Consider the following 16,791-nt stretch of genomic DNA (forward strand, 5'->3'; position numbering starts at 1 on the left):
TGAATGTCATAATGAAACCTCAATAAGTTATGTCATGTCTGGGACACAAATGGAACAAGAGAAAGAAAGTCAACATTGATGATATATTTGCATGCAGTGTAGCACTTGAGATTATGAAATGAATGAGGATCATGAACCCACGTCCATACATGAGTGCACTCAACAAATCAGATTAGATCAAATGGAAAGGGGACGTGGAGTTAAGTTCATTAAGAAAAGAGAGGTTTTGGTCCCATAGTTCGGACACCTCTAGATGTGAAACCAGTTGGACAAAAATGAGTCTTTGTGAAAGAAATGATACATGGCGAGATAGCAAGATATAAGGCACAGCCATATGCACAAGGATTCCACAAAGACCATGAATCAATTATGAGGAGACATACTCCCCTGTGGTGGATGCAACAAATATTTAGATTCCTAACAAGTCCGGCCATAAAAGAAGAAAAATAGACTTGCGGTTAAAGGATGTAGAAACCGCCTACTTGTATGGTCCACTGGATAATGAGATATATATAAAAGTCCCAGAGGCTATTGAGTTGTCAAATACAACAGGTTCTTGGAGAACTAAAGTATACAAGTATATGTTAATATCCTAGGAACCTCTAGAGAGGCTTTCAAACGATTATCTAAAGAAAGAGATTGAAATGAAAATTTGGGACAAACAAAGTTTTGTTTAGGATTACAAATTGAACATCTTAAAAGATGGAATCCTTGTGCATCAAAGGACTTATATAAAGGTATTCAAACGGTTTTAACATGGACCAAAGCTCGCCCATTGAGTTGTCCCATAAGGTCCCTTGGTCCGGACACAAACCCATTGTAAGTCCCAAAAAGGACATGGTCGTGAGTACCCCTGAATTGGACACGGATCCTTTGGTCCCAAGAAGGACAAGAAATATGTATTTGGTATGGTAAAGTCCCTTACCCAAGTACCATTGGCGCCTTGATGTAATAGGCAAGCCATACTAGGCCGGACATGTATTCTTGTCGTGAATCTCTTATATATGTTTAGCTCATGTTCGACCACGAGGCACTGAAAATAAAGACATACACGTCCCTTACCTTAAGTACTATTGGCGCCTTGCCTTGATGTATTTGTCATGTCATACACATTCGGACATGAGTATTGCTGTAAACCTATTGTCTAGGTTTAGGTCATGTCCGAACATAAGGGACTGAGACAGGATAAAATACACCCTATGTTACCTACAAGGAACTAAAAATTTGAGATTACATTATACTAACCAAAACCCAAAGAAGGGTTAATATGTTTTGATTGATACATGTTATCTCTCGGATCCACAATGATAGATCCCAGGCAAGTTATGTATTTACAACGCGGTAGCACTACTTTACCTTGGTATTGAGACCATTAGTCATTGGCGACCATGAAGCTCAACCATCAGGTTGGGATGCGTCGACTGAAAGAACTTCAGTGATGTTCGCATCAGGGGGAGTAATACGTGTTGTACTCTTTTTCCTTCATCATGGTTTTGTCCCACTGATTTTTCCTGATAAGGTTTTAACGAGGCAACATCCAAAGCGTATTACAAACTCTGAATGGTTATGACATCCAAGGGGGAGTGTTATAAACCATATGATGGATGTCCATAACTGGCCCGGTCCATAAACAGGCCCAACACCTAGAGAGAGAGAGAGAGAGAGGCGGCTTAGAGAAGGGGAAACCCTAGTTTCTTTTTCCTTGTATTTGTACACTTTCCATATTTATTTATTTCCTTTTATCTATTTGTAACTCTCATATATAAGGGCACCTTATGATTGATTAATATAACAAGAACTTACAGATTCCAATCTCTTAAGTTTACAACATAAAATAAATTAATTTTGTTTGAAAAAATCTGAAATAATTGAAAAAAAAAATAATAACGCCAATTTTAATAATGCTAACGCCATTAACTAAACCCTAAACTTTAAATCTATACCCTAAACTCAAATCCTAAACCCTAAACCCAAACCGTAAACCCTAAACCCAAATCATATACCATAAACCCAAACCCTAAATCCTAAACCCAAACCCTATATCATAAACCCAAATCATAGACTCTAAACGCAAACCGTGTATCCAAACCTAATCCCTACACCCTAAACTCAAATCGTAAACCCTGAACCCAAATCCTATATCCTAAAGGTTTGGGTTAATGTTGATGTTGTTTCTTTAGGGTTTAAGATTTGGGTTTAGAGTATAAGTTTGGGTTTAGGATCTAGGTTTGAGTTTAAGGTCTAGGATTTGGGTTTAGAGTTTACGGTTCAGGTTTAGGGTTTAGGATTTGGGTTTAAGATATAGGGTTTGAGTTTAGGGTTTAGAGTTTGAGTTTAGAATTTAGGGTTTAGGATTTAGATTTAAGGTTTAAGATTTAGAATTTAAGATTTAAGGTTTAGTTAGTGGCGTTAACGTTATTAAAATGAGCGTTATTATTTTTTTCAATTATTTCAAATTTTTTTAAATAAAAAATAATGTATTTTATTATTAATTTATATGGTATTTTGATTGGTAGTAAAATGATCGGTGAATTTGTTCGTAAAAGGATGAAGTCTTAAGTACATCAACTATACACGTGTCAAAAGTCAAGTAAACACATCACCGCCGAACCGCTTCATCTGCGCAAGTTTTCACCGGAATCCACCGGTTGTCGTCATCTTCATCGCTCCGGCGTCGAAGCTTTCTTGTATCATCACTTGCTACCCTCACATGGAAGTCACTGGAAGTATTCATCAGCTTTTCAAATTTCATCAAAGCTTTAAATCTAGGAAGTGGCGATGGATAAGAGACAGAACATATGTCGAGACGTCTATTGACCTCGACTCTGCTTATTCTGTTCTAGAACCATCGTGACATATTCCAAAATCTTGTTTCTCGTTTGCTCAGGAGACTTCACTGCTACGGCCAAAGTTCTTCAGAAAGTGAAGAGACTACACCTGATTAAACTAAGATTCAAGCATGCTCTATGAAACGAAGAAACTAATTAGGCCCCCAAAATTAAACCTCTTTCGAAGATTCTGAAATTCACATGCAAGGATTGAAAACCTTATTTAGTTTTAACCCAAGTTGGAGAAAAGTAAAGAGTGATTACCAGCTCTGATCTGGGTAAAACTTAGCACATCCAAAATCGCGTAACGAAAAACATATCGACAAAGCGAAATAAGCGAAATAAGCTCAATCCGAAGATCAAAAGTATTTTATAAACCAAAAAAAAAAAACAAAATGAACAAGATGGTAACCGGCAGCAGGGCCACCAGCCACCGACACAATCAACTTTGATTAAGAAACTTTGTAGAGAGAAGTTAGAGCAAGTAGAGAGAGAGCAAAATAACATAAGACAAAATTATTTTGCATAGAAGCTTCATTGGTCCTGCCGTTTGACTAAGGGTTTATCAATGATTTTACACCAAAAGGTTTACATTCAACCCCACAAAATCCAAATTATACAGATTATTGAGAAAAAAAAATTACAAAAAATCGTCATCATGGTGCAGGGCGTACCATCAGACTTAGATCTCATAGGACGTGTCGAATTGGCGCAGTCAGATGTGTATTCTCATAAGATGGTAGAATTGTCGACTGTAAATTCGTCTATATAATATTTCTTATCGTTATAATAGCATAATTATCCAGATGTTAAAAAAATAAGATAAAATTAGATCAAACCGGCATGAACTTTAGTGTTCTTGTTCATTGTTGAAATTAAACTAAGAGTAATACTTTAGGTAGTCAAAAAGTTCAATGTCAAAACTATACGTCGGTTTGATGTGTGAGGGAGCTTGAATCTTCGATCCAGGGAGTAGCTCTCACACATCGTGAGGTGAACACTGGTTGAACAACTCTATGTATTCTCTTTTGTTTCGTTTCTTTATGCTTGAAAAAAAAACGAGTGACGAAGAATGAGTTGAGAGAGAAAGAGTGAAATCGAGATCGTAATCTCCTATTTCCACGTAACAGTTCTTTTACCAAGGATGTTGTATGTTATGCATAACCGAACCCTTCAAATTCCTCAACTATCTAACCAAACACCCGAACTTTAACCTAGTGGTTCATAATGCTTGGATCCAGGCCGAAAGTATATGCACAAGTCTCGCAAGCTTGTGTTGGAAACTAAAGAGCATAAAGAGAGACCTAAGAAATCTAAATAGAGAGAACTACTCAAACATTCAAGAGAGAGTGAAAGAAACTTACAATTTACTTCAAATTTTGCAGGTTCGATCACTGGAGGCGCCAAGTGTTGATTCATTCCACCATCCTGAACCAAAGTTGGCACTTCTTAAGGCAGAAAGAGGAAAGCTATTTCAAACGAAAATCAAGGATCAACTGGTTGAGCCTAGGAGACCAAAATACTATCTTTTCCACATAATATGTTAGGCAACAACCAGCTACAGTGCTATAAGGTCATTCTTGCTCGCTTTAGGAGACCTTTTAACTAATCCACTAGAAATGAGTCTTTATGCAATTAATCATTTTAAATCGGTTCTAGGACCAGATGGCCCTCTCCCGCTCTGCCATCACTCACCGGATTCCTGGTTTCACCTCCTCATGCCCTTCTGATGTTCCCTGCATCATCAAACTTAGATGTTAGTGTTTCCAACTACTGAGGAGATAACCAAAATTATGTTCAAGCTTAACCCAAATAAATTCCCTGGACATGATGGTCTTTTTTCCAGGTTTTTCAAGACTGCTTGGGGTATCTTAAGAAATAAAGTGGTCAGTTCCATCACTTAGTTCTTTCATTCATCATTCCTATCATCCTCAGCAAACTCGACAATACTAACTCTTGTCCCTAAATATCCCGGGGCCTCACGCATAGTGGACTACAGACCGATCTCTTGCCTAAACACTCTCTATAAGGTCATTTCTAGAATACTAGTTTCTCTCCTAAAGTCTATACTTCAAGATCTTATTGTGCCAAATCAAACGACATTCGCGAAGGATAAATTTTTAATTGAGAACACAGTCCTAGCTAGTGAGCTTGTCAATGGCTATCATAAGAACAAGGGACCAAATAAAATTACCTTAAAGGTGGATATAAGGCGTTTGACACTTTATCATGGGACTTCCTCTTCTCCTGCCTAGTGGCGCTTCAACTCTCTCACTTGTTTGTTAGCTGGTTGTAAGCATGTATCTGCAAAACAAATTTTACTGTGGGTTATAATGGAACTTTTAGTGGTTATTTCAAAGGAAGGAGGGGCTTGAGGCAATGAGAGACTCTGTCTCTCAACCTTTTTTCATCGCAATGAATTGCATATCCTTGATGCTAAATAAAGTGGCAGAAGAAGGAAAGCTTGCTTACCATCAAAATTCCCCCCACACGAAGCTAGCCCATCTCTCTTTTCCGGTGACCTACTGATTTTATGGATCGATTGAGTCAGTACAAACTGTACTCCAGACGCTTCATGAATTTGAAAAGAGTTCCAAAAAACAAATTTCCTTGCGTCATGTATGACAGATGGAAAAATCTCAGCTATTCAGGATTCAATAAGCATGACTTGTGCTTCTTTTCCAAAGCGATACCTAGGAGTTCCACTAACTTCCAAAAAGTTGTCTCCCCACAGCTGTCAGTCATTCCTACAACAAGTCAAGACAAAGTTCAACTCATGGATAGTCAAGACCTTATCTTTTATTGGTCATCTCCATCTTATAAAAACATTGATCTCAGGGATATCTACCTTTTGGTGCTCCTACTTCATTCTACCTAAAGCTTGTATCAAAGCAATCAATTCCACGTGTGGAGCTTTTCTGTGGAGTGGTGGACTAGAGGGGGCTCACTCAGCACGTGTCTCCTGGGAAAAAGTCACAAACACTAAGGATCAAGGTGATCTGAGTATAAGAGACTTGACTATATGGAACAAAGCTGGTAGGGATACTATTCTTTAGAGAAGATTATGTTTGGGTTGCTTGGTTCAAAGAAATAATTCTGAGGGGATCAATCAGAAACTTTTGGACGGTAAAGACAAGCACAAAGTTTTCTTAGTTTGCGAACAAACTAAAGCAAGAGATATGAAATATCCACTGATTGAGTGCAGAATTGGGAATGGTCTTACAATTAGCTTTCGGCATGACACTTGATCATCATATGGGAGTATCTTCACATTTCTAAATGTTGCGTCGTCATATCTAGGGATCCCAAAAAGAGTGACCCTCACATCATTATCTATTAATGGGAATTGGAGATTGCAACCTTCTCGGACAGAGGACCAACTAGATCTGCAGGTATACCTAACAACTCTGGTCCTAACAGATGAGGATGATCAATATGAATGGGACATTGCAGGAAAACGAGCAAAGCATATTCAACTGGAGTAGTGTATACTTATCTTCGAGGTGACATCCCAACTGTATCTTAGTCTCCTCTGATTTGGACCTCATACTATATCCTGAGATATAGCTTCTTAACGTGGCTTGTTTCTCTCGATAGATTTTCAACAAAGGACATAATGATTAGATGGGGCCTCAATGTCTCTCCAACTTCCTTCCTCTGCAACTCACTTCCAGAATCTAGAAATCATATGTTCTTAATTGTTCCATCTGGTCTTCAATGGCTCTACGGAGCAACTTACAAGTGTTGCGGAGCTGGGATGATACAATAACTCTGTTGAGGCAGCTAACTGGGAGTAAGGATGCTCGTCGACTTACTCTCCTCTCCTGGAAGTTACCAATCTACTCGATATGGCGTGAGCGCAATGATCGACTTCATCGAACAACCCTAAGATCATCGGATTCCATCATCGCTAGGTTAGATAGATTAATCAGAACAGGACCCAGAGCTTCATAGAATCAAACTCTCGAGCCTATAGTGCGATGATACAACTATGGCTTGGATCAAGTTGATCCCTCCCGTTCTTTACTTTCTCCACGACTCAACATTGTCGTTTGAGTGTTCTTGCTAAACTGGGCTATGAGCAGGTCTTTCATCTCTACTGGTCAAACCCATTTACCTTCTGAACTTTTTTTTTTAATGAATGTTAAATTTATTCATCAAAAAAGCATTATTACATCAAGTTCATCCTTTTTAGTTTGTAATAGACTCCATACTCAGCTATTCCCCCCCCCCCCCCCCCCCCTTTTTTTTAATAAAGTTGTAAACTATTTACATTCTAGTAAGGAACCAAAATTGCATCAGCTTCTCCATTCCCTTGATCCCTTTCATTCTCATCAAAGTGATCTTGTTGTGGATTCCCTTATCAATCATCCTTTTAATCACCGGTAGCGGCAACAACTTATCACCGTGCATAAGCTTGTTAGGCTCTCTCCATTCTGCATACAAGACTGCTTGGAAAGCATATCTTATACAAAAGAGGCTCATCTTCTCTCTTGACTCATCCAATATAATAGCCAAGATCTCAGACCAGATAATTGTAAAGGAGTTTTACAAAATACCTTTAGCAATATACTCCCATATCTGAGCAGAGTAATCACACTCGAAGAATAGGTGACTTCTCGTTTCAGTAGAGTTTTTACAGAGCACACATGTAGTGTCCAGTCCCTGGCTCCATCTTGATGCTCTGTCCAAGGTCGACATTCTATCTCTAATCGACAGCCACGCCATGAATGCAAACTTTGGATTTGCTTGAGAAAACCATATGCCCCGAGCCCAAAAGCATTGTGTCTTACTCTCTCTGAGCAACAACCAAGTTTCACTAGTTGAAAATCTCTGTTTAAAACCTGATTTCTCTTTCCATAGACTCACATCATCTCTCTCTTGATTTAGCTTTCCCCCAATGATATTCAACTCCTCTTTTATTTCAATGAGCAAACCCATACGATGTATGCGTCTCCTTCTAGTATTTAACACTGCTTCCTCCAATGTCGCATCCCTACTCACTCCCAAATCTATGATGCCTCAAGGGCCTACTAAATCAAAGAGAGCTCCCTTATTCGACCAGTTATCAAACCAGAAAGATATGTGCCTTCCATTTCCCAGCTCTTTCTTGTGAAATACCTTTGCTACTTCTCTTAGTTTCAACATTTTACGCCACATCCAAGATCCATTTTGCGTTTTGATGTTTACTTCCCAGAAACTTTTCCTTTTCAGCAAATTAGCTTTGATCCACTTACCCCACAGCGAGTCTCCAGATAACATTCTCCAGGTCAACTTAAGCCCATATACCTTATTAACTTCTTTTAGATCTCTTAATCCCAGACCACCTTCACTCTTCATACTACAGACGTCTCTCCACGCTACCTTGGCACTTGAAGACTTAAGAGTTGGCCCTGTCCAAAGAAATGCTGCACATAATTTCTCCACCTCCTTAATACAAGCGCTTGGGAGATGAAATACTGCTATCCAGAAGTTTACTAGACTCAGTAACACATATTTTATCAACTGCAGTCTACCAATCTACCAGCATATGACAAGAATCTGCACGTCCAAGAGCATATTTTACTTTTGATATTTTCTAGTAGAGGAAGATAGTCTTGCTTCCTCATCACTTGGGTCATGAGAGGAAGCCCCAAATACCTCACTGGAAGCTCGCCCTCAGCAAACGGGAAATTAGTTAGGATACTACTCTTCTCAGACTCTGGTACTCCTGCCATATATATCGTGGATTTCTCTAGACTTATTCGTAGCCCTGGCCAACCTTCAAACTCATCGAAAACAGAAAGGGTCCTCTATAGACTTCTTAGAACCTTCTACGAAGTATGCAAAGCAAAGGTGCGTTATAGAAAGATTTTTGCATCTCGGATGTAGCTTGAACTTCTTATCAACCACTGCTCTATCTATTTTTAAAGATAGCACGTTCATACAGAGAACAAACAAATACGGTGACAGAGAACATCCCTGACGAAGGCCCCTCGAGCTTTGGAAGTAGCCTGCTAGATCACCATTGACTTGCGCTGAGAATGATGGACTGGTAATACATAGCTCAATCCAATGGATAAACCTCTCCGGGAAACCCAGTGCCCTTAAGCTCTTCAGAACAAACTCCCATTTCACCGAGCCGAATGCTTTAGCAATATCTATCTTCATAACACACCTAGAAGATACCACATCCTTGTGATATCCCTTAACGAGCTCAGATACAAGCAGCACATTCTCCATAAGGAGTCTACCTTGTACAAAAGCAGACTGAGTCTCTGTTATGATTCTCGGAAGTAGCTTCTTCAGTCGATTAGCCAAAAAAATTGACACAACCTTATAGAGTACATTACAGCATGCAATTGGGGTAATCTTTCATCTCCATTGAATCAAATTTCTTGGGAATTAACGCAAGAATTGTAGAGTTAACTCCCTTTGGCAAAAATCCAAATCTGAAGACTGATTGTACCGCAGTAATGAAGTCCTGAGATATAACCAGCCAAGCTGTTTTGAAAAACTCACACGGATAGCCGTCTGGCCCTGGGGACTTGTTGTTTGGCATTGCAAAGAGAACTTTTTGAATTTCATCTTCAGTTACTTCTGCTTCAAGAATCCTACAATCGTCTGAAGAGCAACGAAATTTTAGCAACTCCTGTAGCTCCTCCTCATATGCACCCTTATAGGTCACTGGCTTATGATTTAGAAATTCAGAGAAGAATTTCTCTGCCTCTTGCTTTATCTCTGAATTTTTAGTCACCACTCTATGATCATGTTCTGAGCTTGTCGGGTTTTGATAGCTCTATGAAACGTCTTATTATTCTTATCACCAATATCTAGCCAATGTAGCTTCACTTTCTGCTTTAAATATTCTTCTTCCAGATTTGCAACATATAGCCATTTACCATATGCTTCTGCCTCCTCTTTGACAGCAGCTTCACTCGGCTTTGCTAATGTGTTGCTCTGCTTCACACATAACAGTTCATAAGCCTCATTTGCTCGTATTGTTAAGTTACCCATCTTGTCTCTTCCCAACTCACGAATCAACGGCTTCAAATGCTTTAGTTTTTTTTGAGAATCTGAACAAAGCCGAGGTAGAGTGAAACAGTCATTCAGTAGTATCCCAATACCTCTGGACCATAGGAAGAAAATCAGGCAGACTACCTATCACATTGATATACTTGAAGGGTCTTTTGATCTTCTCACTTGGAGGAAACAATTGAACTTTGCACCTCATGTGATCCGAACATCCCCCTGCTTCCAATACTGAATAAGCATTACTGAATCTTTGCAAAGCCTCTTCATTAAGTAATACCCTATCCAGCTTCTTACAAATTACTCCATCCTCCCTCTTGTTACTCCATGTATACTGTGGCCCTTGATAGGCCATGTCAGTAAGCTGAGACTGAAGAACCAAACTATGAAAATCTCTCATTTTACATGGAATCCTACTCATGTTATCAAACCTCGAACTCTCAGTTCCATCAAGAATTTCATTGAAATCTCTCATGATCATCCAAGCTTTATTTTTGAAACTATGAGAACTATGATGATACGCAAGATCCTCTCACAACTCCTTCCTCCCCTCTACTTGATTACTCGCATAGATACACGAGCAACAAAACTCTTCTTCTCGCTGCATTTCCACCAAACAAGTAACTATCTGATCTGATTTATATACACGCGTCATTCGAATCGTATCTCTCCATAATAACCATATTCTTCCTCCTTGGCTATTTTCATAATTTGTTATTGATGACCAATCTCTAAACACTTCTCTTAGAATCTTCTCTGCTTTCCCTTCCTTAACTCTACTTTCCAATATACAGCCAAACTTCATCTCCTTATTATTTACCCACTCTTTTACAATGGAATGCTTTAAATCTTTATTGAATCCACGAACATTCCAGAAAAAACACTCCATTTTTTAAAGATTTCGTCTAGAAGACATTTTACTCTTTGGCTGAACCTCTTGAGCTTTGGTCTTCGGAACTCTTCTTCCACCTCTTTGCATTACTGCCTTATTTTTCTCTTCTAGAATCTCATCCTCCAACAAGTCTCCCTCCAAAATATATGTATTCTAAACTTCCTCATTTTCCTCATCCTCCACTTCATGTGATTCTTCTATTTCACCCTCCTCGACTTCATCTATTGATAGGACATAAAACTTTGACGCCGAGAATTGGACTTCACCAGCATCTCTATGCGGAGTGATTTGCGCTCTCCCTATTTTTTCTGGTGAGACAAGTGACCAACCACTTACTTTCTCCTGTTTTTTCCCAGAGCCTACCGTATCAGCCTTATTAACTTCTCCACTAGAATCCTTCTCCAATATGCCTACCTCATGGTTCTGTAACTCTTCCTCCTGGTGACTATCTCTCTCCCTCGACCCTTCTATAGCTTCACTTCCCACTTTAGTATAACTCCCCTCACTAGTTTCCTTCTCCTCTAACTTCTTATCTCTTTTTTTCATCACACAAACCTTGTCTGTATGTCCCCATTTCTCACACAAATTACACCGAGATGGTAACCATGGGTAATAAAACTCAGCAGTGAACTCCTTCCCACCCATTGTGAAATCTATCTCCTTAGGCAACGTCTTCAAAACATCAACATTCACAAACACTTTCGCTTCTTCAAAATTTGAACAAGACATTGTCTCTGGATGAAGACGAACTGGAAAATCCACAGTACTCGTCATGAAACTTAGAGCCTCCCATGAGAACATGTTCAGAGGGATCTTCCTCAGATGCACCCACATTGGTATGGCTTCCTCCTCCTGCTTATCTTCTTCCGCCTTAGGAGTCCATTTCTTCACAACCATTGGAACTCCAGCTATGTTCCACATCCCTCTTTTAATAACCTTCTCCCGAGCTTTCTGATTCACAATCTTAAACCTCATCGTCTTTGCATTCACATCGTACGCCTCCACTTTAGAACTTGTATCTCCATAACTCCAGATCTTGTTTACCACCATATGAACCTTAGCTATATGAGGTGCAATATCCAGAAACTTCCCGACAACAAAATCCTCCCATAGTGGTGTTGATTCAGAGAGTATATCATCTGGAATCACCACCTTATTCTTACCATCTCTCGATGTAACCTCAACTTCGTATTTCGTCAAAGCCTTCCTATCCTTCGCCACTGATACCCAACTTGGATCTCCTTTCTGCAAACCAACTTTCCTTAGTTCCTTCGCTACCCCAGAGCCTTCCTCATCACCCAGAAACTCTCGATCTCTCTCCGGCGGTTCAGATGAGCTCGGCGGAATGGCCGAATCCATCGGAATCTGTAGACTCAAAATCTCCTTCAGAATCGCCTAATTTTTCGTCTCTGTCAAAACACAACGTTTTTTCAAAAACATCTACTTAATCGAAAAAACCTGCTGAACTTTTTAAAATCTTAGTTCTACTGATATGTGTCTTTTTTTAAACTCAATTGAGTCTAAAAATCCATAATACACTAGACTATCTTAGATTTGCAATTTTATGCAGAAATGTTTTTTAAAAATACCAAAACTTATCATTTATTTATTATCTGTTTAACATTACTGATTTCAAAAATAAGTAAAGTAAAGTAAAACTTTCAAAAATTTACAAAAAAAAAAGATAAAATATTTTACACTTTGGGATTAACATATCTCATATGTATGAAATAACTTTAGCTTATACAAAAATAAATTTTGTACTCAGTAATCCTACCATTTATTTTAAAACACACATGAAATCTATTTCATGTTATTGTTCTTAGTATTCATTTTTTTTTATCAATTATTAGACATAAATCTAATTTTTTTATGTAAAAAAAACTAGTGAGAACTGGGTTTGTGGACATTTGTTGAAACATTTTAATAAGACCTCCTACATTATGAACCCCCATTTTTATAAAATAATATCTTATATATGTATTTTTGCTATAATAAAAACATATATTAAAAGCAATAAATGGATAAAGGTTCATGAAAACAGTTACATATATTTTCATTTAATATATGTAAGTAATTGTAAAAAAAGTTCGTGAAAATAGTTGTAAAATACGGGGTGAATTTTGTGTTCTTATAATATTGATATTAATAAATTTTATACTATAAAACTAGTTTTAAACAAAAAAAATCTTTGTAAAATTTATAAATAAATATCAAATAATTTTATTTTGTATAAGACCTCCAAAATCTTATGACTGTCTAATATTAGGGATTTATTCAATTTGAACAGAATATATGTAAGTGATATATGAACAAGTGATGTATCTTTGAGGATTGCCAGAAATCAATTATATTTTCATTTCTTGAATGTTAATCAATACAAATTCAGCGCTTATAGTGACAATTTAAGTTTTCTCCTTTCTTGCACAAGAAAATTCTCATAAGCTACTTTAATTTTTGTATTTTCTTTTTATCACAATAAAGCTCTTTTGAGTATAATTACTCGTGTTTGAAATTGCTATAAATCAACTACAGCTACCTATATTTTGAAAAGAAAAGATAATAGATTGAAAGATGCATTGGATAGCTTCTTTAACTTTTTTCATCTGTGTCATCAGATTTGCTTTAATAAGTAGGAGTCTAAAAAGATTCGCGTGGTCATAATTCAACAAACAATGTCAAAACTCCAAAACCATACAATCATATATGGAAATCGGTAAAACCTTTTAATCATAAACCTTTTAGTTTCTTATTCAACAAGTAACTAAACTTAGGTCGAGTGAAACTGCCGCCGAGGAACATATCGGCCATAACCTTATACATGCCCTCGGTTAAGTGGACTCCGTCCCAGTTAATGTACCGACTCGGGTCCTTACACGCCGTGGCTGTAGCCGACCCACATGTCTCGAATACTTGGAAGTTGTACGGCTCTCCGGTTCCACAGCACGCCTTGAACTTTTCGGAGATGCCGTACTTGCTAGAGTTCTTTATCACCTCACGGTACGCGTTCCAGTAGTCTGCGTAGACTATTGTAGCGTTCGGATACTTGATCCTGCATTTTTATATTAAAGAATGTTACTAATATAGGACTTTATTGAACCAGCACAAGAAACAACATTGGTTAAAAATGTTACAGAGTATTATATAAACTAACCTAAGTTGCTTAAGTTTGTATTGCAGTGCAAGATTGTGAGTGTAACTCTGATTATTGACACTCTGAACACATCCTAGATAGTCTCGATCATCTTCTGCAGCCAGCGACATCGCTAACGTCAAGCATCCAGTTGCGGGATGTCCTTGTACAACCATATGTCTCACACCTTTGTTCAACAATGTCTGAAATTACAATTCAAAAAAGGTTATAAACCAAACATAGGAGAATAAATCCAAACCAAACCGGTTGGTTAAGTTCTAGGCCAGCCTGGTCTACAAGTTTACCAAACATTGTTACCTCCAAAAACCTTGTGTAGGTTGAAATACTGAATTCTCTAATAGTGTCGCTTGACACAGTAGATCCAACGGTGTAGGCGTAGTCGTTAACTCCGATCTCTCCGATCCAAAACAGAGAATCTTTAAACAAAGAAACCTTCTGGTTCGTTCCAAGTGTCTCCAAATACTTCTCGAACCAGCCAAGCTCTGTCTCTAAAGACTGAGGAGTCATATCAAGCGTCAGATTGTTCTCGGCGAAGAAAGCGTGTTTTATCACCGTTGCTCCAGAGACGGCGAAGTTGACGCCGTAACTATCCGTGGCAGTGCCGTTACTGCCGTTAGTGGATCTGAGGCTGAGGTACGGTGGCAGAAACGGTAAGTTCATTGACTGCGCCACGAAGTCAATGGTGAGTCGCCCGTCGGAGTAACGGTTCGTTGGCCGTTTAAAGTAAGTCATGCCATAAGGGAAGCTTGACAAGTGTCCGAATCCAGCGGGGCCTTCGCCGGCTCGTGAGTTTCCTGTGTCGGTGAAAGAGTCGCCGAAGGCGTAGATTCTGTTAAATGGACGACGGACGCCGAGAGTTGGCTCGGCGGAGGAGATGGTGGATAGGAAGAGTATCCCGACGGAGACGGCGGTTGCGAGGATAAGAGAGATGGAGAAAGGCATCGTAAAAGGAAGTTTGAGATTTTCAATAAATCACCTGCATATATATATAGGGGCGACCGGTGAGGATATAATGAAAAAGTGGTGTATTGATTTTAACGAAATCTGGTAAAAGAATTTTGAAAGGAAATCAAAATACTTGATTTATTGTTGAATGTGATGAATTATGCCCATATTTCATAGTATTTTCTAATCTCTATAATTAATGATAAACATCTATATGCTAAACATTTGAATATGATAAACCCCCACAAATATTTGAAATTTGGATGATTGTTTTTATTTTTGGAGAATAGATACAAATATTATGATCTTAACACGTAAGATGGTTGCTTTCTTACAGTTTTAATTTTCGGTTGTGGCATTTTCATTTTAGATATCCATTATATTTTAGTATATTAAATCAGTTATTATTTAACTACAGTATACTATTAGTATTTTGTCATTATTTAAAATTGTGCAGAGTTTGGAGATGGCAGTACAACGAGAATGGTTGTCACAATAATAGACTACACATGTTATTTTGGAAGAGTTTCGTTCTTTTAAACATCTTTAATAAAACCTAATTTTTTTCAAAGATAAAAATAATTTTTTTCATATTTTATTATGAATATTGAGAATTCAACTTCAAAGTACATTTTAGATACTTTGAAGTATGTTTTGAAATATCTAAAGTAATATTTTATTAACATTTTTAGTTTTTTTTTGGTGAGATTCTCTACTTTTACCAGTTTGTGTTAAAAAATACCGTGGCATTATACTTAGGCTCGGACCTAGTCTAACACAATTTAAATGACTATACTATAATAGTTTGTCTTTGCCGTAGCATTAATACAGCCATATGGGTAAACATATCTAATGGATAATATATTGGATATATATAATTATATAAATAGAAAATGTGGTTGAGGTATGGAGGTGGTTAATGTGGTTGGGATGTGGAGAGATTTTTAGTTAGCTATTAAATACATCAGCCACCTCTCAATGAAAACACTCGCAAGTCGCAACAGTGTAGCAGCTATGCAAGACCGATTAAATTTCCATAGAAACTGTATTGTACACGACGACCACAGTCTTCAAGAATACATTTTAAAATTGTATATAATTTCCATTTAAAATTTTTTGTTGTCGGTTTAAAATTGTAATTTCACATTAGCTTCAACAGAGAACAAAGACGGTTTAACCAAATTGAACAAGTCTTTTCCATGCAACTTGTTATTTTACAAATTGCTATGGTTACAATGACAAGTGATATGGATTGTCAAAATCTGCCTACTATTCTCCAAAAGACGTACGACGATGGACACAGGGCATATTAACTGCCACAAGAAGTGACGGATGAACTCGCCAGTTAATGGGCCACTGGCTCATCATCACCAAGATATTATTTGTATCTAACAAATTTCCCCATTTTTGATAACAATAACCTTATGTTTTCTGGGTATATCATCTATACCATCATGTTTGGTAAGTCGTAGAAAGTTATATACATTAAAAGTTAGTAGACAATCGCACGTCAAATACTTAGCAAAAAAAAAAAATCGTACGTCAAATAGCACATCAATAGTTTCCTTTTCACCGTATTAAAAACCTTCTTTTTGTTTTGCTAAGTACCATACTAAAACTTTGATTTTTCGTTTAGCTAGCAAAGTTTTAATTGAGACTGTTTATCTTGATAACAAAAAAAAAATTATAATCGACCACTTTATATAAATAGTTGAAAATGTGCATGTGACGATAATGAAGTGAACGTAACTTATGGGTGAAGACAGTTGCCTTCTAGGCGGTCTCTCTTAATTGCACTAAAATACAGGTATCCATTTTACCAAAATAATACAGGTATCCAAAATTCAGCTTTTGCGCCATTTGCTTACATAAATTACATTTATCACATTTTCTATTAGTAGTGAAATCTAGTTCTTGGTAGCAACAAACTGATTTTGTATAAAGAAACTGACTTTAGAGCA

General features: G+C 37.6%; 2 protein-coding genes across 2 annotated transcripts; both read right to left on the minus strand.

Moving 5' to 3' along the window:
* Positions 1–7,850: 7,850 nt before the first annotated feature.
* On the minus strand, positions 7,851–10,314 carry LOC106350224. The gene is made up of 7 exons (XM_013790135.2): positions 9,969–10,314; positions 9,635–9,883; positions 9,277–9,548; positions 8,834–9,110; positions 8,639–8,728; positions 8,395–8,538; positions 7,851–8,287 (listed from the first exon to the last, which is right to left on the minus strand). Exons 1-7 carry the CDS (start codon positions 10,312–10,314, stop codon positions 7,851–7,853), a joined length of 1,815 nt encoding a protein of 604 aa, XP_013645589.2.
* Positions 10,315–13,364: 3,050 nt separating this feature from the next.
* On the minus strand, positions 13,365–15,179 carry LOC106347619 (GDSL esterase/lipase At3g48460). Its single transcript, XM_013787194.3, has 3 exons — positions 14,183–15,179; positions 13,886–14,067; positions 13,365–13,783 (listed from the first exon to the last, which is right to left on the minus strand). The coding sequence occupies exons 1-3, from the start codon at positions 14,825–14,827 to the stop codon at positions 13,462–13,464; spliced, it is 1,149 nt and encodes a 382-aa protein (XP_013642648.1). The 5' UTR covers positions 14,828–15,179; the 3' UTR covers positions 13,365–13,461.
* Positions 15,180–16,791: the final 1,612 nt, after the last annotated feature.

Source organism: Brassica napus, chromosome C3, assembly GCF_020379485.1.
Source record: "Brassica napus cultivar Da-Ae chromosome C3, Da-Ae, whole genome shotgun sequence".
Taxonomy (NCBI): Eukaryota; Viridiplantae; Streptophyta; class Magnoliopsida; order Brassicales; family Brassicaceae; genus Brassica; species Brassica napus.

Bases quoted from the DNA above. Each gene is read 5' to 3' on its own strand.
- LOC106350224 (XM_013790135.2), bottom strand. From the start codon at position 10,314: ATGAGAGATTTCAATGAAATTCTTGATGGAACTGAGAGTTCGAGGTTT. The intron at 9,884-9,968 runs GTAGTCTGCCTG...GGCTTTGTTCAG, and splicing joins CAAGTATATCAATGTGATAG to ATTCTCAAAAAAAACTAAAG. The intron at 8,729-8,833 runs GTGATCTAGCAG...CTTTAAAAATAG, and splicing joins ATTCTCAGCGCAAGTCAATG to ATAGAGCAGTGGTTGATAAG.
- LOC106347619 (XM_013787194.3), bottom strand. From the start codon at position 14,827: ATGCCTTTCTCCATCTCTCTTATCCTCGCAACCGCCGTCTCCGTCGGG. The intron at 14,068-14,182 runs GTAACAATGTTT...TTGTAATTTCAG, and splicing joins CCTACACAAGGTTTTTGGAG to ACATTGTTGAACAAAGGTGT. The intron at 13,784-13,885 runs GTTAGTTTATAT...ATAAAAATGCAG, and splicing joins TACAAACTTAAGCAACTTAG to GATCAAGTATCCGAACGCTA.